We start from the raw sequence: 23,953 nt of genomic DNA on the forward strand, positions 1-23,953 counted from the left end.
CTGCTCTTATTGCTTAATAATGATGAGTCACTGTTTTCCTAAACAAAACTAGATCGTTGTTGCCAACATCACCACCGAAACCTCTGCTTGAAAGCAAAAATCTAATAGACTTGGGTTCTGTCATTCTTAATTCACAGTATTAAGTTAATACTACTAACTCAGAGTTACCGGTATCATCTTGTGGATGGATTGGTAAGACCCCAGTTTTAATAAGCCATCAACAGTTTTTGACTTAACGCAAAATTAGATTGGATTTGTGTGATTAAAGACAAAATTATACTCTATATCCAATGATACTGTGTGTTTATGTTTTAATCTAGTAGATTCTCTGTCTTCCTTTGTAAACATGAGAGGTGTATACCCAGGTTCATGGGTGTACTATACGGACTAAAGACACACAGATTTAAAAGGGTAATGGGCCACACTATCTAAAGGTTGCCTAGACTTTCTCTTATGCTCTCTTTCTCTTTCTCTCTTATTCTAGTTTGCAGTCTTTTATCCTAGAGAGAAAGGCCATTGATAGACATTTGCAAACTTTAGCCACAAAGTGATTCAATTCAAGTCGCAACATGGACCCATAGAAATCAAAGGGAAATGTATTTGACAACAGGCATGCTGCCTCAATGACAGGACAAAAAACATCTTACATAATCTCAAGTAATAATGAACTTCAAGTTTTATAATGAAGAATATTAAAGAGATATAACCATACATACACTGCTCTATTAATTTGTGCATTATATACTATATAATATACTATATGCAAAACTTACTGAGGTTTGGCCATTATTAGGGCCAGCCGGCCAACCAGTGTACCTTCACTGTTGTGTTATTGTGGAGGAAAGAGTACTTTTCAAGGGTCTGTTTTTGTTTTATTTGTTAACACTCGGGCATGCACACATCCTTAAAATAATTAATTAGAGTATATATTAATGTAGAACTCAAATATCTGCACACTAGTATGCTCCCAAATGCTCGGTCTTATAAGGACAACATTTTGACTGGTAACTGGTTTTCCTTTAGGACAGCCTTTTCACCAAAAACACCTGCATATAAAAACGTAAAGAATGCCAACTTCTCTTTAGCTAAAAGTCATACAACACATTGCAGCCCAACATGCTTCACAGATCAGCTCTTTATGAAGACCTGTGGCTGGTGATGTTGGTTGGTAGTTGCAGTACCGTTTCAAGGCATTAGCGACACCCCAATTATTATACTTTTTTTGGTAGTGCATCAGCAGTTTTCCTTTTATGTGGTGTCCCTCAACAAAATCTTGCTTAGGGCCCCCAAAATGCTAGAAACGGCCCTGGGTAATTGTTAGCCTCCCCATGCAGGTTTATCGTGTCTCACCATCAGGTGCTTTGCTGTGAACTGGGATAACATCAGGCTTTAACAACATGATTTCCATACGCAGCCTTCAGAGAAGCACTGAGGCATAGACCTGGTCCACATGGGGAAGTCTTGGCATGGGCAAATTGCATTCAAATCCAACCCTCAAAATTTGCTTGCCTTCCAGCCAACACAGCCTTAATATCAACTCTTTCATGTTTGTAATATGCAAACAAAAGAGAGCTTGTCCTCCTTTCTAACCCTCGCTGTGTGTGTGTCTCTTTAAAAACAATCCCTGTAAGTGTATATCCCCTTTTCTAACCCACATACAAACATTTATACTATACATTCTAATAAAATTGCTATAAATGTAATGCAAAATGTGTCTTCAATAACCGTAGACAGCATAGAGACTTGTCCTTTCTGCAGTATATCTTTACTTCAGACTCCACGGCACCCAAGAGGACAATAAAGCCAGTAAGAAGTGTATTACACCCCAAAATAAATCATTCTAACTGACTTCTGCATTATAAACTCTTTGTAATGTTATCATAAACGTGACACAATGTCTGCTATAGAAGTTCATGAATTTTTTTTTTTTTCAGTCTGTGATGATAATGATCATGACTTTATCTGTTTTATTTTCATTTCACAGAATGTCACTGTATACGTTGTTACTGTCCATGTCATGTGTTCACATCAAACATGAAAAAAGTCCAGCATTCACTTGGATCACACTTTTTTGGGATAGTCCGTCTGTTGCTGCTCTACAGATTGTCATACAATCAACAACTGCTAGCTAAGGTTACAGTTAGGGCTAGGGTTAGGGTTAGTATATACAGTTGAAGTCGGAAGTTTACATACACCTTAGCCAAATACATTTAAACTCAGTTTTTCACAATTCCTGACATTTAATCCTAGTAAAAGGTCAGTTAGGATCACCACTTTATTTTAAGAATGTGAAATGTCAGAATAATAGTAGAGAGAATGATTTATTTCAGCTTTTATTTATTTCATCACATTCCCAGTGGGTCAGAAATGTACATACACTCAATTAGTATTTGGTAGCATTGCCTTTAAACTGTTTAACTTGGGTCAAATATTTCGGGTAGCCTTCCACAAGCTTCAAACAATAAGTTGGGTGAATTTTAGCCCATTCCTCCTGACAGTGCTGGTGTAACTGAGTCAGATTTGTAGGCCTCCTTGATCGCACATGCTTTTTCAGTTCTGCCCACAAATGTTCTATAGGATTGAGGTCAGGGCTTTGTGATGGCCACTCCAATACCTTGACTTTGTTGTCCTTAAGCCATTTTGCCACAACTTTTGAAGTATGCTTGGGGTCATTGTCCATTTGGAAGACCCATTTGCGACCAAGCTTTAACTTCCTGACTGATGTCTTGAGATGTTGCTTCAATATATCCACATCATTTTCCTTCCTCATGATGCCATCTATTTTGTGAAGTGCACCAGTCCCTCCTGCAGCAAAGCACCCCCACAGCATGATGCTGCCACCCCCGTGCTTCACGGTTGGGATGGTGTTCCTTGGGTTGCAAGCGTCCCCCTTTCTCCTCCAAACATCATTATGGCCAAACAATTCTATTTTGTTTCATCAGACCAGAGGACATTTCTCCAAAAAGTACGATCTTTGTCCCCATGTGCAGTTGCAAACCATAGTCTGGCTTTTTAATGGCGGTTTTGGAGCAGTGGCTTCTTCCTTGCTGAGCGGCCTTTCAGGTTATGTCGATATAGGACTCGTTTTACTGTGGATATAGATACTTTTGTACCTGTTTCCTCCAGCATCTTCACAAGGTCCTTTGCTGTTGTTCTGGGATTAATTTGCACTTTTCGCACCAAAGTACGTTCATCTCTAGGAGACAAAACGCATCTCCTTCCTGAGCGGTATGACGGCTGCGTGGTCCCATGGTGTTTATACTTACGTACTATTGTTTGTACAGATGAACGTGGTACCTTCAGGCGTTCGGAAATTGTTCCCAAGGATGAACCAAAATCAAAAGAAATCAGCCAATACCTTTTTTCTGAGGTCTTGGCTGATTTCTTTTGATTTTCCATGATGTCAAGCAAAGAGGCACTGAGTTTGAAGGTAGGCCTTGAAATACATCCACAGGTACACCTCCAATTGACTCAAATTATGTCAATTAGCCTATCAGAAGCTTCTAAAGCCATTACATAATTTTCTGGAATTTTACAAGCTGTTTAAAGGCACAGTCAACTTAGTGTATGTAAACTTCTGACCCACTGGAATTGTGATACAGTGAATTATAAGTGAAATAATCTGTCTGTAAACAATTGTTGGAAAAATGACTTGTGTCATGCACAAAGTAGATGTCCTAACCAACTTGCCAAAACTATAGTTTGTTAACAAGAAATGTGTGGAGTGGTTGAAAAACGAGTTTTAATGATTCCAACCTAAGTGTATATAAACTTCCGACTTCAACTGTAGTTAGTTGAAATGTTACTGATAGTCTGTACGCTCTTGGAAAAAAGGGTTCCAAAAGGGTTATTTGCAGAGGGATAGGGTACTACCAAGAACAATTTTCATCTGAAGAACCCTTTTTGGAGGACGGTTCTTTATAAGGCAAAGGGTTCTACCCAGAACCTTTTTCATGCTAAGAATCGTTTTTCGAAGAAAGGGTTCTTTGATGATTCTTTGGAAGGAAAGAAGAATTCTTTGTAAGGGATGAAGGGTTCTACATAGAACCCTTCTGAATCTGTATAAGATGTTTTTATTGTATATTTTTTTCATTATTTTAAATAATGCCTGAGCATTAGTGTTTACCTCAATGTTTAAACTTTAACATCAGGAGTTTGAGTAATCTGATCAGTTTAAAAAGATAGATGTGAGAATGTTTTAAACTGTACGTACAGTATATGGGAATATTTGTAAATGTATCTGGTATTCCCTTGATCATTTTACATATACAGTACGGACATAGTTGATATCTTTGCCAATGTTTCTTTTTTTCAAATAAGTATTTTATGTGATTTTATTGAGCAGTGAGTATGAGAATAGAAGGGAGTGTGAGTGAACTCGCAGTGTTTTGTCTGATACACAGCAAATTGGCCACTTGGCCAGTGTTACCTAGTGTTGATTTTTCAGTGTAACTTTTATAGTGTTGATTCAGGAGTTGAATTAAGGGGTGTAAGTGTGATTGTGTCATTTTTAAAACACTCAAAACCACGCCCATCATTATCAAATTTCACAGCATGCTCTATTGCAGGTTGATTTTCAGAATTGTTTGTTTCGATATATGTGTTTTTGTATTGACTGGTTGATTAATCTTATGCTACACAAAAATAAATAAAATACATTTTTCTAAACTAATCCAATCTGTTAGTAGTTGGACTTACTGCACCCGTTACTGAGATGGATGTTTCAATTTAAATGATTTAGGTAGTCTCCTTTATCAACCTTCTCTTCTCTAATTCCAATAGGAATTACTCATCACTTTACAAGCCAGCATAATGTGACTTGCATGCCTGATGTGGTCTGTAAACCAGGAGTTTCAACCACTGTGTTAGGGTATACAGTGGCTTGCTAAAGTATTCACCCCCCTTGGCATTTTTCCTATTTTGTTGCCTTACAACCTGGAATTAAAATGGATTTTGGGGGGTTTGTATCAATTGATATACACAACATGCCTACCACTTTAAACTAGGCCATACCAAGACATTTAAATGTTTCCCCTTAAACCACTCAAGTGTTGCTTTAGCAGTATGCGTAGGGTCATTGTCCTGCTGGAAGGTGAACTTCCGTCCCAGTCTCAAATCTCTGGAAGACTGAAACAGGTTTCCCTCAAGAATTTCCCTGTATTTAGCGCCATCCATCATTCCTTCAATTCTGACCAGTTTCCCAGTCCCTACCGATGAAAAACATCCCCACAGCATGATGCTGCCACCACCATGCTTCACTGTGGGGATGGTGTTCTCGGGGTGATGAGAGGTGTTGGGTTTGCGCCAGACATAGCATTTTCCTTGATGGCCAAAAAACTAAATATTAGTCTCATCTGACCAGAGTATCTTCTTCCATATGTTTGGGGAGTCTCCCACATGCCTTTTGGCGAACACCAAACGTGTTTGCTTATTTTTTTCTTTAAGCAATGGCTTTTTTATGGCCACTCTTCCGTAAAGTCCAGCTCTGTGGAGTGTACGGCTTAAAGTGGTCCTATGGACAGATACTCCAATCTCCGCTGTGGAGCTTTGCAGCTCCTTCAGGGTTATCTTTGGTCTCTTTGTTGCCTCTCTGATTAATGCTGGGTCCGTGAGTTTTGGTGGGCGGCCCTCTCTTGGCAGGTTTGTTGTGGTGCCATATTCTTTCTATTTTTTAATAATGGATTTAATGGTTCTCCGTATTCAAAGTTTCTGATATTTTTTTTATAACCCAACCCTGATCTGTACTTCTCCACAACTTTGTCCCCGACCTGTTTGGAGAGCTCCTTGGTCTTCATGGTGCCGCTTGCTTGGTGGTGCCCCTTGCTTAGTGGTTTAGCAGACTCTGGGCCTTTCAGAACAGGTGTATATATACTGAGATCATGTGACAGATCATGTGACACTTAAATAAAGTCCACCTGTGTGCAATCTAACTAATTATGTGACTTCTGAAGGTAATTGGTTGCACCAGATCTCATTTAGGGGCTTCATAGCAAAGGGGGTGAATACAGTGGGGAGAACAAGTATTTGATACACTGCCGATTTTGCAGGTTTTCCTACTTACAAAGCATGTAGTGGTCTGTAATTTTTATCATAGGTACACGTCAACTGTGAGAGACGGAATCTAAAACAAAAATCCAGAAAATCACATTGTATGATTTTTAAGTAATTCATTTGCATTTTATTGCATGACATAAGTATTTGATCACCTACCAACCAGTAAGAATTCCGGCTCTCACAGACCTGTTAGTTTTTCTTTAAGAAGCCCTCCTGTTCTCCACTCATTACCTGTATTAACTGCACCTGTTTGAACTTGTTACCTGTATAAAAGACACCTGTCCACACACTCAATCAAACAGACTCCAACCTCTCCACAATGGCCAAGACCAGAGAGCTGTGTAGGGACATCAGGGATAGAATTGTAGACCTGCACAAGGCTGGGATCGGCTACAGGACAATAGGCAAGCAGCTTGGTGAGAAGGCAACAACTGTTGGCGCAATTATTAGAAAATGGAAGAAGTTCAAGATGACGGTCAATCACCCTCGGTCTGGGGCTCCATGCAAGATCTCACCTCGTGGGGCATCAATGATCATGAGGAAGGTGAGTGATCAGCCCAGAACTACATGGCAGGACCTGGTCAATGACCTAAAGAGAGCTGGGACCACAGTCTCAAAGAAAACCATTAGTAACACACTATGCCGTCATGGATTAAAATCCTGCAGCGCATGCAAGGTCCCCCTGCTCAAGCCAGCACATGTCCAGGCCCGTCTGAAGTTTGCCAATGACCATCTGGATGATCCAGAGGAGGAATGGGAGAAGGTCATGTGGTCTGATGAGACAAAAATATAGCTTTTTGGTCTATACTCCACTCGCCGTGTTTGGAGGAAGAAGAAGGATGAGTACAACCCCAAGATCACCATCCCAACCGTGAAGCATGGAGGTGGAAACATCATTCTTTGGGGATGCTTTTCTGCAAAGGGGACAGGACGACTGCACCGTATTGAGGGAAGGGTGGATGGGGCCATGTATCGCGAGATCTTGGCCAACAACCTCCTTCCCTCAGTAAGAGCATTGAAGATGGGTCGTGGCTGGGTCTTCCAGCATGACAACGACCCGAAACACACAGCCATTGCAAACAAAGGTTTCTGTACCAAATATTAAGTTCTGCTTTTCTGATGTATCAAATACTTATGTCATGCAATAAAATGCAAATTAATTACTTAAAAATCATACAATCTGATTTTCTGGATTTTTGTTTTAGACTCTCACAGTTGAAGTGTACCTATGATAAAAATGACAGACCTCTACATGCTTTGTAAGTAGGAAAACCTGCAAAATCGGCAGTGTATCAAATACTTGTTCTCCCCACTGTACATATGCACGCACCACTTTTCCGTTATTTATTTTTTAGAATGTTTTTAAGAAAGTTATTTTTTTCATTCCACTTCACCAATTTGGACTATTTTGTATATGTCCATTACAAGAAATCCAAATAAAAATCCATTTAAATTACAGGTTGTAATGCAACAAAATAGGAAAAGCGCCAAGGGGGATGAATACTTTTGCAAGGCACTGTAACTAGGTTCTGAGAGAAAGGCCTTATGATATATCTAATGTATTGTCATAAGAAATTTGCAAATAATGCTGGTAGAACCGTTCATGGAGGGTTCTAGGAAGGAACCCTTCAAAGGTATAAGGGTTTATGGTAAAACTGTTCATAGAGGGTTCAAGGTAGAACCTTTAGAGGATAAAAGGTTTCTTGGCAGAACCCTTTATGGAGGGTTCTAGGAAGAACTCTTCATAGAGGGTTCAATGTATACTGAACAAAAATATAAAACGCAACATGCAACAATTTAAAAGATTTTATTGAGTTACAGTTAATGTAAAGAAATCAGTAAATTGAAATAAATAAATTATGCCCTAATCTATGGACTTCACATGACTGGGAATACAGATATGCATCTGTTGGTCACAGATACCTTAAAAACAAGGTAGGGGCGTGGATTTAAAAAACAGACAGTGTCTGGTGTGACCACCATTTGCCTCATGCAGCGTAACACATCCCTTTACATAGAGTTGAGCAGGCTATTGACTGTGGCTTGTGGAATGTTGTCCCACTCCTCTTCAATGACTGTGTGAAGTTGCTGGATATAGGCGCGAACACGCTGTCATACACGTCGATCCAGAGCATCCCAAACATGCTCAATTGGTGACATGTCTGGTGAGTATGCAGGACATGGAAGAACTGAACATTTTCAGCTTCCAAGAATTGTGTACAGATCCTTGCGACCTGGGGCCGTGCATTATCATGCTGAAACATGAGGTGATGGCGGCGGATGAATGGCACGACAATGGGCCTCAGGATCTCGTCATGGTATCTCTGTGCATTCAAATTGCCATAGATAAAATGCAATTGTGTTCGTTGTCATAGCTAATGCCTGCCCATACCATAACCCCACCACCGCCATGGGTCACTCTGTTCACAACGTTGACATCAGCAAACAGCTCGCCCACACGATGCCATACATGTGGTCTGCGGTTGTGAGGCTGGTTGGACGTACAGCCAAATTCTCTAAAACGACGTTGGAGGAGGCTTATGGTAGGAAATGAACATTTTCTGGCAACAGCTCTGGTGGACATTCCTGTAGTCAGCATGCCAATTGCACGCTCCCTCAAAACTTGAGTCATCTGTGGCATTGGGTTGTGTGACAAAACTGCACATTTTAGAGTGGCCTTTTATTGTCCCCAGCACAAGGTGCACCTGTGTAATGATCATGCTGTTTAATCAGCTTGTTGATATGTCACACCTGTCAGGTGGATGGATTATCTTGGCAAAGGAGAAATCCTCCCTAACAGGGATGTAAATACATTTGTGCACAACATTTGAGAGAAATAAGCTTTTTGTGCATATGGAACATTTCTGGGAGTTTTTATTTCAACTCATGAAACATGGGACCAACACTTTACATGTTGCATTTATATTTTTGTTCAGTGTAGAACCCTCTGTGAAGGGTTCTACCTAGCACCAAAAAGGGTTCCCCTATGGGGACAAACCGAAGAACCCTATATGGTTCTACTTAGCACCTTTTTTTCAAAGAGTGTAGATAGTCTGTAGAGCATCTACAGATGGACTATCCAAATAAAGTGTTACCCTCACTTGGATATACAGTGCATTCGGAAAGTATTCAGACCCCTTGACTTTTTCCACATTTTGTTACGTTACAGCCTTATTCTAAAATTTATTAAATTAATGTTTTTCCTCATCAATCTACACACAATACCCCATAATGACAAAGTGAAAACAGGTTTTAGAAATTTTAGCAAATGTATAAAAAGTTAAAAGCAGAAATACCTTATTTACATAAGTATTCAGACCCTGTGCATCCTGTTTCCATTGATCATCCTTGAGATGTTTCTACAACTTGATTGGAGTCCACCTGTGGTAAATTCAATTGATTGGACATGACTTGGAAAGGCACACACCTGTCTATATAAGTTCCTATAGTTGACAGTGCATGTCATAGAAAAAACCAAGCCATGAGGTCGAAGGAATTGTCCGTAGAGTTCCGAGACAGGATTGTGTGGAGGCACAAATCTGGGGAAGGTTACCAAAAAATGTCTGCAGCATTGAAGGCTCTTCCTAGTGCTGGTTGCCCGGCCAAACTGAGCAATCGGGGGAGAAGTGCCTTCAATGCTGAAGTGCCTTCAAAAACCTGATGATCATTCTTGACAGCGCTCCAGAGTTCCTCTGTGGAGATGGAAGAACCTTCCAGAAGGACAACCATTTCTGCAGTACTCCACCAATCAGGCCTTTATGGTAGAGTGGCCAGTCGGAAGCCACTCCTCAGTAAAAGGCACATGACAGCCCGTTTGGAGTTTGCCAAAAGGCACCTAAAGGACTCTCAGACCATGAGAAACAAGATTCTTTGGTCTGATGAAACCAAGATTGAACTCTTTGGCCTGAATGCAAGCGTCACGTCTGGAGGAAACCTGGCACCATCGCTACGGTGAGGCATGGTAGTGGCAGCATCATGCAATTTCGATCTTGTCTCATCGCTGCAACTCCCCAACGGGCTCGGGAGGCGAAAGTCGAGTCATGCGTCCTCCGAAACATGACCGGCCTAACCGCGCTTCTTAACACCCGCCCGCTTAACCCTGAAGCCAGCCGCACCAATGTGTCGGAAGAAACATAATTCAACTGAGGACCGCTGTCAGCCTGCAGGCACCCGGCCCACCACAAGGAGTCGCTAGAGCGATGAGCCAAGTAAAGCCCCCCCGGCCAAACCTTCCCCTAACCCGGACAACGCTGGGACAATTGTGCACCGCCCTATGGGACTACCGATCACGGCCGGTTGTGATACAGCCCGGGATCTAACCTGGGTCTGTAGTGAAGCCTCTAGCACTGCAATGCAGTGCCTTAGAGCGCTGCGCCACTCTGGGGATGTTTTTCAGCATCAGGATCGAGGGAAAGATGAACGGAGCAAAGTACAGAGAGATCCTTGATGAAAACATGCTCCAGAGCGCTCAGGACCTCAGACTGGGGCGAAGGTTCACCTTCCAACAGAACAATGACCCTAAGCACACAGCCAAGACAACACAGGAGTGGCTTCGGGACAAGTCTCTGAATGTCCTTGAGTGGCCCAGCCAGAGCCCGGACTTGAACCCGATCGAACATCTCTGGAGAGACCTGAAAATAGCTGTGCAGCGACGCTCCCCATCCAACCTGACAGAGCTTGAGAGGATCTGCAGAGAAGAATGGGAGAAACTCCCCAAATACAGGTGTGCCAAGCTTGTAGCGTCATACCCAAGAAGACTCAAGGCCGTAATCGTTGCCAAAGGTGCTTCAACAAAGTACTGAGTAAAGGGTCTGAATAAAGGGTCTGAAATGCTCTTTCAGTTTTAATTTCATTTTTAATTAGCAAAAATTTCAAAAAACATATTTTTGTTTTGTCACTATGGGTATTGTGTGTAGATTGATGAGGGGAAAAAAACAATTTAATCAATTTTAGAATAAGGCTGTAACGTAACAAAATGTGGAAAAAGTCAAGGGGTCTGAATACTTTCCGAATGCACTGTAAGTTGCAATTCTTGAAGCTTTGTTTTAATTTTCATTATATCATAGCAACATGTCTTAATAGACCACACACTGACATACGTTTCGGCTTGTGCCTTCCTCAGCGCATGTGTGGTGGCATGTTATGTGTTACCAGAATCAGACCTGTTTTCATAATGCCATGGATCCAGGATTTTATGTTTGTCTCTTCTTTCATTTGTAGGGAGGAACATCCAGCCAATCATCATTTGTCCAAATGCCAGGTGAGAAAAATCTCTGGGTAATTATGTAATTATTGATGAGTCCTACTGACCTATTAACTCTCCCAATAGTGTTTGAGGTAAGGGAAGTACAGTATTATAGACAAAAGCTTTTAAATGTCACATTTACAGGCAAAGTTCTGAAAAAGTAGAATAAAACCCATTTACTGGTGAAGGGTTGTGGAAAAGCCCAGGCACAAGATTTTCAATGTTAACAGTAACCACCATAGCTTTGCATGTGTATTCCACTTATCATGTATGCTTTGTTCTGACAGCTACTGCCCACTAGAAACATTTTCCTGCAGGTATAAGGTTTTATTACTTATTTGTTTTAAGTTTTTATGAGCCTTCATAAGGTTTATAATATGTCATGTCTCTCTATGAAGGACATTTGTTACTGACTCAAAATTGTTATTTAGTCAGGATTTTATGAGATTATAATATCACATTATAAGGGTGTCATATATATTTAGGACAAATCTTACAATGCATTAAAACCATCATAATGCATTGTACCTGGGTGGCAGGTCACCTAGATGGGCGGCAGGTCGCCTAGATGGGGAGGCAGGTCAGCTACAGTGAGGGAAAAAAGTATTTGATCCCCTGCTGATTTTGTACGTTTGCCCACTGACAAAGACATGATCAGTCTATAATTTTAATGGTAGGTTTATTTGAACAGTGAGAGACAGAATAACAAAAAAATAATCCAGAAAAAAATTGATTTGCATTTTACTGAGGGAAATAAGTATTTGACCCCTCTGCAAAACATGATTTAGTACTTGGTGGCAAAACCCTTGTTGGCAATCACAGAGGTCAGACGTTTCTTATAGTTGGCCACCAGGTTTGCACATATCTCAGGAGGGATTTTGTCCCACTCCTCTTTGCAGATCTTCTCCGAGTCATTAAGGTTTCGAGGCTGATGTTTGGCAACTCAAACCTTCAGCTCCCTCCACATATTTTCTATGGGATTAAGATCTGGAGACTGGCTAGGCCACTCCAGGACCTTAATGTGCTTCTTCTTGAGCCACTCCTTTATTGCCTTGGCCGTGTGTTTTGGGTCATTGTCATGCTGGAATACCCATCCACGACCAATGTTCAATGCCCTGGCTGAGGGAAGGAGGTTCTCACCCAAGATTTGACGGTACATGGCCCCGTCCATCGTCCCTATGATGCGGTGAAGTTGTCCTGTCCCCTTAGCAGAAAAACACCCCCAAAGCATAATGTTTCCACCTCCATGTTTGATGGTGGGGATGGTGTTCTTGGGGTCATAGGCAGCATTCCTCCTCCTCCAAACACGGCAAGTTGAGTTGATGCCAAAGAGCTCCATTTTGGTCTCATCTGACCACAACACTTTCACCCAGTTCTCCTCTGAATTATTCAGATGTTCATTGGCAAACTTCAGACGACCCTGTATATGTGCTTCCTTGAGCAGGGGGACCTTGCGGGCGCTGCAGGATTTCAGTCCTTCACAGCGTAGTGTGTTACCAATTGTTTTCTTGGTGACTATGGTCCCAGCTGCCTTGAGATCATTGACAAGATCCTCCCGTGTAGTTCTGGGCTGATTCCTCACCGTTCTCATGATCATTGCAACTCCACAAGGTGAGATCTTGCATGGAGCCCCAGGCCGAGGGAGATTGACAGTTCTTTTGTGTTTCTTCCATTTGCGAATAATCGCACCAACTGTTGTCACCTTCTCACCAAGCTGCTTGGCGATGGTCTTGTAGCCCATTCCAGCCTTGTGTAGGTCTACAATCTTGTCCCTGACATCCTTGGAGAGCTCTTTGGTCTTGGCCATGGTGGAGAGTTTAGAATCTGATTGATTGATTGCTTCTGTGGACAGGTGTATTTTATACAGTTAACAAGCTGAGATTAGGAGCACTCCCTTTAAGAGTGTGCTCCTAATCTCAGCTCGATACCTGTATAAAAGACACCTGGGAGCCAGAAATCTTTCTGATTGAGAGGGGGTCAAATACTTATTTCCCTCATTAAAATGCAAATCAATTTATAACATTTTTGACATGTGTTTTTCTGGAAGTTTTTTGTTATTGTTCTGTCTCTCACTGTTCAAATAAACCTACCATTAAAATTATAGACTGATAATTTCTTTGTCAGTGGGCAAATGTACAAAATCAGCAGGGGATCAAATACTTTTTTCCCTCACTGTAGATGCGGTGGCATGTAGCCTAGCGGTTAGAGCGTTGGGACAGTAACCGCAAGATTGCTTGTTTGAGTCACTGAGCCGGCAAGTGAAAAAAATCTGCCGTTTTGTCCTTGAGCAAGGCAGTTAAACTCCACAACTGCTCCCCTGGGGCCGATGACGTCGATTAAGGCAGCCCCCAGCACCTCTCTGATTCAGAGGGGTTGGGTTAAATGCGGAAGATACATTTCCATTGAATGCATTCAGTTGTGCAATTGACTAAGTATCCCCGTTCCCTACCTGCAGGCTGTAAGTAAAGTGTTGCCATTTAGCAGACACTTTTATCCAAAGTGACTTACAGTAGTATGTGCATACATTTTGGGTGGCCCCAGCCGGAACTGCACCCCACGATCCTGACGTTGCAAGCACCATGCTCTACCAACCGAGCTACACAGGACCACTTGTTACTAATGTTTTCTCCCTGGTTCTCTTTACAACAGGGTCTCACATGATCCCTAGCTACTACGGCATGAGGCGACCTTTCATTTCCGACTCGGACTTCTCTCCCAAGCAGTTCTCGGGCGAGGTCTACTCCTCATCCCTGGGGGGCAAACCTCTGGGTTGTGACCCATCGGCCATGTCGGGCTACTCCTCCATCATCGACAGCTACTACACAGAAACGTTCGGAGACTACCGTAGTGCAGCCTTCACCACCGGAGGGAGCTCCATCTTCCCCAGCTCAGCCCTGTCCACTCTGCTACCACCTTTCACTGGAGAGTCCCCCCACTTTCTCCTGGTAAGGCACTCTGTCAGTGGTCAGTACTGGTGATAGAATGGGACTGTTGAGCTATGGCTTTACATTATGGGCCAGTTTCTCAAATATGGTTTAAATTCCTGGACTAAGAAGTGTGTTGAAGGCTAAATCCAGGAAACACACCCTATGTGTTATTGTTTTTTTATGTGATGTGAGATGGCGCAAAGCATGTAAACAGGGATAAAGGCTGGAGTGGGTAGGGTACATCCAAATAAGCACACATTTCACACAAGCATGAAGGAAATAATTAATCAAATTACACAGGTGAGAAGTGTGTCCATATGTTACTGATTTGGGTTCAAACCCAGATCTGTGCAATACAAGGCTTTGTTAGCCCACTGAGATAAAGCCCAGACATTAGCTCAGGGAGCCAACACGTCTTCAGGGCTCCAGCAAGGTTAATCATTACACAAGCGTGGTTCCAAACCAACTTCGTTACACATACATCTTAGGGTATTCTGCAATCCGCAATACCAACAAACAAGAGTAATATTTCCATAATCTCTAACACATCACTATGCTTTCCTCTGTCTGTTGCTCCTGCAGAGAGATTCGTGGGAGCAGCCAGTGGCAGACCCAGTGACCCAGGGAGAGGGCTTGTGTGCAGACGGCCTGACCTCTGTTCCAGTCTCCCTGCCCAGCCCCGACCCTCCCGGGAGCCCGTCACAGTACCGCTGCTCCACCCGCAGCTCCTCCGTGGCCTCGGCACAGCCCTATGCCCTTCACCCTATGGAAGAAGTACACTACCACACCTCTTACCCTTCCGCCTCCACTTTCACATGCCCTTCCTATATGACTGTCTCCAACACCCTAGCCTCCAAGATGGCCCCTCTAGCTAATGAGGACTCTGACAGTACCCTCGCCACACATAGTGACACACACTCGTGGGTGAAAGAAGATGGCGGAAGCTCTTGGTCGCCATATGAGATTCGGAGGTCTTATTAAGTCCATTTGGAAACATCCTGTTCTTCACAGAAAACCAAAATAATGCAGATGCAAGCGACTCAGCTCCTTGTGGTCCAAATATTTGACTTTGTAGACTTTGCTCATCTCTTTATAGAAGTACAAAGTGGAACTTTTGACCCTCCTAAGTCCCCTGGTGACATAAGAGTATGTAAGAACTAACTCACTGGGCACACACTGGTTGAATCAATGTTGTTTACACGTCATTTCAATGAAATTACGTTGAACCAACGTGGAATAGACATCGAATTGACCTCTGTGCCCAGTGGGAACCCTTTGCATGGGCACATGACAATGTAAAGGAGCATTTATGATTCAGTTGTTAGACTTAGAATGACTATGCCTGTGTTCAAATGTTTGAAATAGATGTGTTTTTATATAGTCATTATATTAGAAAAACATCGTTTTAATTTATATACTGCCATTGCGACAATTACCAGTTTCCCTGATGAATCAATGTTTCCTGTGTTTTGCTTTTCATTTCAAGAAATAAACAACATAGATAATGTATTGGGCAATAGAATGTGTATTATAAATACAATATAATAAAAGAGACTGCAATAAATGCATTATGGTCCTCTGTAGCTCAATTGGTAGAGCATGGCGCTTGTAACGCCAGGGTAGTGGGTTCGATCCCCGGGACCACCCATACGTAAAAATGTATGCACACATGACTGTAAGTCGCTTTGGATAAAAGCGTCTGCTAAATGGCATATTATATTATTATTATGAAAATTAAACATATTTTGTGCTAAAATTAAACATTTAAAAAAAAACATTACTTTTCCGTTTGTTGAGTTGTTATAGGGGTTGGGTTAAATGCGGAAGACACATTTCAGTTGAATGCATTCAGTTGTACAACTAGGTATCCCCCTTTCCTTTCCCTTATAATTTTTCTGCCACTCCAATCAATTATGAGGGAGAGCCTACTTACGTATACCCTACACTAGATGGCGCGGTTGTTTCATGTTACCTCTTCTCTCACGGTACAAGCTTTGCGCATGGGGAGGAAATTCCAACGCCAGAAATAAATAAATAAAAAGTGTAACGTTAAATATTATATAAGAGCACTAGCATAATATTCTTCGCAGTTAGGATAATGGGCCTAAGTCCTACTTTATGGAAGGTGAGAAGTTGATCAAGACCCCAATACAACTACATGGGCTTTAAATCTACATGATAGGATCATTGTATAGGCCCCTACCAGTATAAATCAGGAAAGGCCATAGATTGTATTGGGCATATAGTGTGTGCATTTTCTCAATATATGAATGATGATAATGATAAATCGATACCCCAAAACGGAAATCTAAGCTATGTTAATTATAACGAGGTATATGTTCGTGTTCATTGTTTGATATGTTTGTAAATTGTTATTCAAATGTAATGTAGGCTCACAATGGCAATGGAAGAACACTTATAGGAAACGGTTTTCTCTAAGGCAATGTGCTCATGTTTTCTTAAAAGATTTGAGTGAAAATTGCCTTCTGATAACATGTTTGTTCATATCATATGTATTAAGTTGTAAACTCTTATACATTAAAACAGGCATGGACATTATCCCTATTCCAATAAGTCTATAAATTGAAAATACTTTGACAACATCTAAGTAGGCCTAGGCTACCCAAGTAGAGTAATCAAGGCGTCTTCTCATTGAATTGAAATGATATCAGACATTTGTAAACATAATTTTTGCATTGTAATTCATTTGTAAAAAGTTTTCTAGATTCGTATGATGCTAGGCTACCTTATACATATCCTATATATAGTCTATAGGCTATCTATAAAGTAGCCTAGCCCTGGGATGCCAAATCAGGTTTGACATGTGAATGACTGAAACCTTCAGCCTTTATATTTATATGGATAATGGATATAATTAATGTAACTAAACTAAATAATGCTAAAACCACTATAATACAATTGGTAACACATGGGTGATGTGAGCTCCACTGATGGGGAGCATGCACTTGCTGAAGAAGCAATGGAGTCAGTGATGGCAGACATGGCTGCTGCCATATGCCACGCCCACAACTGAGACATTTAATATTTTATTGTTTAAAATAAGACTAAAAATGTATGGTGATAACGTGTTGATGTGCTTATCCATCCTGAAATACATATGATCTGCGATGTGTAATGGTTGGTGATGTTTAGATAGGACATCTAACCGTTACTTTCCTGTAGTGCCTCACTATGACTGATGACCAGATTGGCAAAAGATGGATAAAATGTTTAAAATATCAATTTCTTTTTGGTTTGGGTATAAAATAGTATTGTATTCTATTAAATTGAATGTTATTTTAAGTGCATATGTATTGATTTACACTGAAAAATATGTATTTTTGAGTAGCCGTTGAATATTCAAATTAAAAGTAACGCGCAATCAAATCATTGTCAAATCATTGAGTTCTAGGGGTTTTAAAAAGTAGGCATGGAGAGAAAATTTCACAAACTAATACATCCCTAGCTATATTAGGATATTATTGTATGCTCTGAGACAGTTTTAAGACTTGTGTGTTGAGAATTTGTGTGACTTTTATGAATATTTCATTATAGCCCATATAACTGAGCCAGAAAAGGACATTGTGGAATCTCATAACTGCTCTTCTTCCAGGACTCTTTCTTAAATTTTACAACATGTCTGGTAAGTTTCTAATTCTTTTTTCTTCAGATCATGGTTCTCTTTTACATTCTTCCTGAAAAAAAGAAAGAAAAAATATAAATGTTAGAACAAAACGATTGGAAAGAATTGACATTGCACAACATGCTGTTTCAGCTTCTATGGGAACTGCAAGGTTCTATGAAAACCTTAGAGATAAAGTATGCAACTCGTGTTTTAACTAATGTGGATTAATGCCATGCCTATTACCTGCATGATGTATGCTATTTTCTTTTACAATATTTTTCTATTGAATCGAACAACGTTATAAAATAGTGTTTTCCTTATTTCTTAAACGTCACTACTTTTGGCCACTTCGTCCACGTTAGGGCGTGAGGATAACTAAACTCAAACGCGATTTTATTTGCATTATTCTTGTCGATTCAACTGTAATTGTAGTCATTGTAATTACACTGTAATATGTAAATTTACAAATGGTAATTTGAAGCAGTAATCTGTGGGATGTGTCTTTTGGGTAGCTTTACTATTTGCCACATTTAAGACAAATCATGATCTGACATTTCAGTATATGAATATTTAAAAGGATGGGTTTGAATAGCCAAGCACACCTCTTTAGATTCTGCGGAGGCAGCTGCTATTATATAATCACCTTTACCGCCAACGTTCCACTCCTGAGATTGTCTCTGACTGCCTTAATGAGTTCTACCATTGTGTGGCGTCGTTTCTGTAATGACTTTAGTCATTGGAGTAGAACGTTATACCCCCTTATATTTAGAACTAAAGCCATGACATACAATCGAAGACGTACATATATGAGTACTGTTCATTTTAGCATAAAAATCCAAAAGCTATGCTACTGCACTAAAACACTAAACATGTGTTAAGAGTGTGTATAGGCAACGGCTCTAACCTATCGGCCTATTACAGTTCAATTACCCGATAATTTACAGTAGGCTATGTTTTGATAGCGTAAATTAGTCTGCAATTTAATTTAAAATCTAGTCCTGCTTCGATGGATGAGTTTTACAGAAAACGGAATAGTTTTACTGCGTAATTGTCAGGCGTGGGACTTCGATAGGCTAACGGGAATCATATTATCATCAAAACAACTTTTATTTTACCCTCGGGTAGGCTAAAGCTCATATTGTTATCCCATAGCCTACCAACGATATGTAGGCTAAGTATGGTGCGTAAAAGTAACTTACTTTTATAATCGGACGAATTTCTCAAGCGAAATCTTCAATTTTCACCGGATGTGTTGAGTCCTTTGGTTTCTTTGTTATTGACTCTTACGAGGCCGCTGTTTGCCCGCTTTACCTGTAGCCTAACTTCACTTCCCTACCTTCACGGAATATGCTACTATCAGCCCCTTTCATGGTTCGCAACGCTTAACTTGTGTTTTAGGCCTATGTATGGAATTAAAATAAATATATTATCTAAATAAACTCGAAAAGTTACACTCATAATAGCATTTTAGCACAGCTTTCCTTTGTGCTTGAAATGAGTGTGAAGGAAAGCCGACTGTATTGACTGTGAAATTCGAAACCCGGTCTCTGCTGTGCGAGGTTCTCGCAAAGGTAGTCTACAGGGAAGAGACTACAGACCTAGGTAGGTCAATAATACATTTCTGCCTTTCGCATGGGCAACTTTGATACAATAACTTGGGCAACATTTGAGCGATGCGTAAGGACAGTTGTTTGTTCATATTATATTGTATAATTCGTACGAAATTCACAAATAAGTCTAGGTGTAATACATTACATTAAATACCCTGATACAAACATTTACATTTACATTTTAGTCATTTAGCAGACACTCTTATCCAGAGCGACTTACAGTTAGTGAATACATATTTTTTTTATACTGGCCCCCCGTGGGAATCAAACCCACAACCCTGGCGTTGCAAACGCCATGCTCTATCAACTGAGCTACATCCCTTATCTTATAGTGATATTGAAATGTGTTTTTAATAATATTTCAATGTTTTTTAATGATTAAGTAGGCCTAACTAAATTGTTGCGTGAAAGTATGCAGCAGGCAGTGAAAGTGCTCGATAGTGGCAGGGTTGGGACCATTCAAGTTTGTTTACAGTAATCATCGATACCATGTTTTTCTCTTACGACAGATAAGCCAAAGGTGTACCAGGGCGTGCGGGTGAAGACAACGGTTAAAGAGTTGCTGCAGCAGCAGAGAGCTCTCCAGACAGCAATTCAAACTGTTAGAATGGTAATTACCACCTCACTCTCTCTTGTCTCGCCCTGTCTGGCGCGCAAGGACGTACGCACGCACGCATGCAGGCGTGCACACACACAAACACACACACGCGTGCGCACACACAAACACACACACACACACACACACACACACACACACACAGTCTCAGCATAGTTGGAGGTGTTGCTCTCTCCATGAAATCCCCATTGCAGTAACTTCCTCAATTCCGGCAACAGCCACCAACCTTACCCCAAACACGAAGTTGCATGTCTCATTAATGATTGACAATCAGGTCTACTCTCTAGTAGCCTATCAATTGATAATCGTTTAGCAGTAACAGTGGGACATTACGCTGATTATTGGAGCCACTCCCTTAATTGAAAATACATACTGTAGGCTAATAGTTATTGGATCTCTCTCTCTCTCTCTCTCTCTCTCTCTCTCTCTCTCTCTCTCTCTCTCAATTCAATTCAATTTCAATTTAAGGGCTTTATTGGCATGGGAAACGTGTGTTAACATTGCCAAAGCAAGTGAAGTAGATAGTAAACAAAAGTGAAATAAACAATAAATATTAACAGTAAACATTACACTCAGAAGTTTCAAAAGAATAAAGACATTTCAAATGTCATATTATGTATATATACAGTGTTGTAACAATGTGCAAATAGTTAAAGTACAAATGGGAAAATAAATAAACATAAATATGGGTTGTATTTACAATGGTGTTTGTTCTTCACTGGTAGCCCTTTTCTTGTGGCAACAGGTCACAAATCTTGCAGCTGTGATGGCACACTGTGGTTTTTCACCCAGTAGATAAGGGAGTTTATCAAAATTGGGTTTGTTTTCGAATTCTTTGTGGATCGCTGTAATCTGAGGGAAATATGTGTCTCTAATATGGTCATACATTTGGCAGGAGGTTAGGAAGTGCAGCTTAGTTTCCACCTCATTTTGTGGGCAGTGTGCACATAGCCTGTTTTCTCTCTCTCTCTCTCTCTCTCTCTCTCTCTCTCTCTCTCTCTCTCTCTCTCTCTCTCTCTCTCTCTCTCTCTCTCTCTCTCTCTCTCTCTCTCTCTCTCTCTCTCACACACGCATGAGCGCACACACACACACACACAATCAACCCTCCGAAAAGAAGAGAAGAAACAAATCGGCAAATGCCATTATTGTGCTATACAGTGGGTGGTAGGCTACTTGTTAGGTGATGCATCGCAAATGCGTCATTTTCCGGGTATGAAAAAGAACCAGCCAAAAAATCGAACCGTTGCAAATCAAGGGGGACTTATGTTTTCACTCTTTATCCCTTTCTTTTTTCTTTTCCAAAATGAATAGAAATCCCAGAGCTTGGCGAGTCAGGATGTTTGCGACTCCTCCTCCTTGCCAGGTAAGTTCAAATATGTCCATATAAATCAGTATTTCTATACAGCATTCCATTGTCTGACATTATCTTGATCGCAAAATCATTGTATGGTAAAGCATCACCATGGAAAGTCATGAATAAATGTTCTATAGTAAAAAAGTAATGCTTTTGACTGTATCCAAACCTGCTAACGAAAGTACATGTAGCCTACAGTAAAGTACAGTAAAATGCTTTTTTAAATGTCCAGTGGGGCGTTGCAGTAAACCATAATCAAATAAACAAGCTTCGATCAAGAAGACAAAAGGCAATGCATTATGCATCATACATGCAAATAGCTAAATAGCTGTCAATTCCACCACATAAGCCTATTATAAAATATTGTCGGAGCGTCTGAATTGCACATCAGATTCGGTCAGGTAAAATATCTAAATTGACACTTACATGGAGAATCAACGACCACAGGAGAATAGTTGGAACATATATACCTTTTTATAAACTTGCATTCAAATGTGTTTTTTTAGCTGTTGGCTGGTGGTGCCGTGACATCACTTCTGGAGTATTCACTTTTTTAAATGGCCCCTGCATGTGTTTATGTGTGCACCCTCTCACTAATCCTTCTCGTTCATTCCTATAGGCCATTATTTTGATTATTTCCCTGAAGATATGAATTCCAACGGCAGCTTTCATCCGCGGGCCTTTCCAGACAGCAACGTCCAGATGGAGAGCTTCAATAATCAACAATTGATAAGCATGATGATGCTCAACGAGACCTACAGCAGTGGTATTCTCCATCCCGCTACCTCAACAAAACTTTGGTCCCAAGAAAATCACTCCCCGAATATGGACTATTACGTCAATGGCATGGTATACTTTATTCAAATTCGCTTGGGCAATCGCCTGTCTTTGCAATTTCGCGCCGTCAGCTGAAATATTTGACAAAGCTCAGGCTGTTTGTTCGTCCAGAGAGTTGGCTCGGAATAGAACATGGTTTGGTTATACTGTACAACAATATTAATGCACATCTCTGGATTGTTTTTCAGGCTCCCAGCTCACCATCAGGTTCTCTAAATATGCCAAGTCCGGTCGACTACAATAATTATTCGCCACAGGAGTCTTACTCTTCGTCGTGTTACAACTCTCCGGAGAGGATGGACTCGAGTTATGGGTTTGTTCCAGAGCACTACCACTACCAGCACTGCAACCTCCAGCACTGCTACTGCCTGTCCCATTGGTCGGGTACCCAGGAAAGCAGCTCCACTCCAGAATACGTAACTTATGGCACAACAGACTGTGTACACGCCTCGCCTGTGGAGGACAGCTATTTCAGGCGGGAATTGTCAAGTTCAGAGATGTGCTACCTTTGAAGATCCATTCGGTCTTTGTTTTCTGTGTAAATACAGTAGAATGTATAGTCAAAACAATGTCTGTAACTCGATGTCAAACGTTGACACTTGTGGCACTTGTTTTGAGATGTAGGCCTGCTTTGCATTTCGGAGTGTTTGCTGGATATGTATGGCCTTGGCGCTATCTAGTTAGTTATCGACTGTGATTGAGATATATATCAAAACAAATCTAATGATGTCATCCTTCTTTTTACAAGACAGTATAATTTTGTCAATTAATTGAAAAGCCTACCCAAAGGAAATTAGCAGCATCATCCCCTTCAACTCAATATTTAGTTTCCCTGTTCATTTGCACACATAAGCTTAGTTAGAAACATAAACTTAAATAGATCAATCATTTTCAAGTTATTGAATCATATTTACTGCTAAGACCAGCCCCTTGTTGGACCCAAATAAACATGTCCAAAAACCACTACACCTGCCACCACATTAACTAGATTGAAAGATAAATGACAATAGACTAGCGATAATGATATATAATTAATATTTATAGCGCTTGTCATTACAAAACAGAAGAAAAACACACAACAATAAGGTTAATATTGACCGTTCTTTACGTGAAAATTTGTATTCTATGGAGGCAGACGCAAGTCCACGTTACATCAGTTCACATCCAACTCAAGAGACGCCTGTCTCCACTCTACCCTCCGAGCGCACCCTCCTCTGCCTCGGGATCCGTATCTCCTCTGAGGCCGAGATAAAGCAGGGTTGAGCAGGGCTAGAAGTAGGCATGCCTGTCCAAAATCAACATATCGTTACATATCACCAAAAAGATTAATCAATAAAATAAATAACAACTTGAATAAAGATTTCATGTTTTTATTACACACAACAGGTCAAAGGGGGCTTAACAAATGCGCACGAGTTTTGCATAATGGAAAGCATAATCCAGTGGCTGCCAATTGCGTGCACAAATCAGAAGTAGGATGTTAGGGTCAGAATTTATTAATGTACATTTCCCCCCAGAAGTTTACTATCACTCTCCTGTCTTCTATTATAAATATTATGTTAGATCAGCAGCAGCAGCCATGATTATTGTAGCATAGGCTCACATCCAAAATCCAAACCTTCTCATGTATGCAGGCTGCAGGCATAATGCAGCACATACCTGCTGTGGTCCTTGACCTCTTATGA

At 40.8% G+C, this 23,953-nt stretch overlaps 1 protein-coding gene across 2 annotated transcripts; it reads left to right on the forward strand.

Annotated features, from left to right (window-relative positions):
* The first annotated feature begins 19,177 nt into the window (after positions 1–19,177).
* On the forward strand, positions 19,178–23,620 carry linc.pou2af1 (lnc RNA pou2af1). 2 transcript variants are annotated; one of them, XM_084147840.1, is made up of 5 exons: positions 19,178–19,453; positions 19,971–20,071; positions 21,389–21,440; positions 22,051–22,280; positions 22,457–23,620. In XM_084147840.1, exons 2-5 carry the CDS (start codon positions 20,069–20,071, stop codon positions 22,778–22,780), a joined length of 609 nt encoding a protein of 202 aa, XP_084003966.1. In that variant the 5' UTR covers positions 19,178–19,453; positions 19,971–20,068; the 3' UTR covers positions 22,781–23,620. The 2 variants fall into 2 exon arrangements, with proteins under 2 accessions (XP_084003966.1, XP_084003965.1); XM_084147839.1 differs by lacking the exons at positions 19,178–19,453; positions 19,971–20,071 and adding an exon at positions 21,172–21,234.
* Positions 23,621–23,953: the final 333 nt, after the last annotated feature.

Source organism: Coregonus lavaretus (assembly GCF_964263955.1).
Source record: "Coregonus lavaretus genome assembly, chromosome: 30".
NCBI classification, from domain to species: Eukaryota; Metazoa; Chordata; class Actinopteri; order Salmoniformes; family Salmonidae; genus Coregonus; species Coregonus lavaretus.

Excerpts from the sequence above, each read along its gene's own strand:
- linc.pou2af1 (XM_084147839.1), top strand. The coding sequence starts at position 21,214 with ATGCCATTATTGTGCTATACA. Across the intron at positions 21,441-22,050 it reads CGACTCCTCCTCCTTGCCAG|GCCATTATTTTGATTATTTC; the intron begins GTAAGTTCAAAT and ends TCATTCCTATAG. Across the intron at positions 22,281-22,456 it reads ACTATTACGTCAATGGCATG|GCTCCCAGCTCACCATCAGG; the intron begins GTATACTTTATT and ends ATTGTTTTTCAG.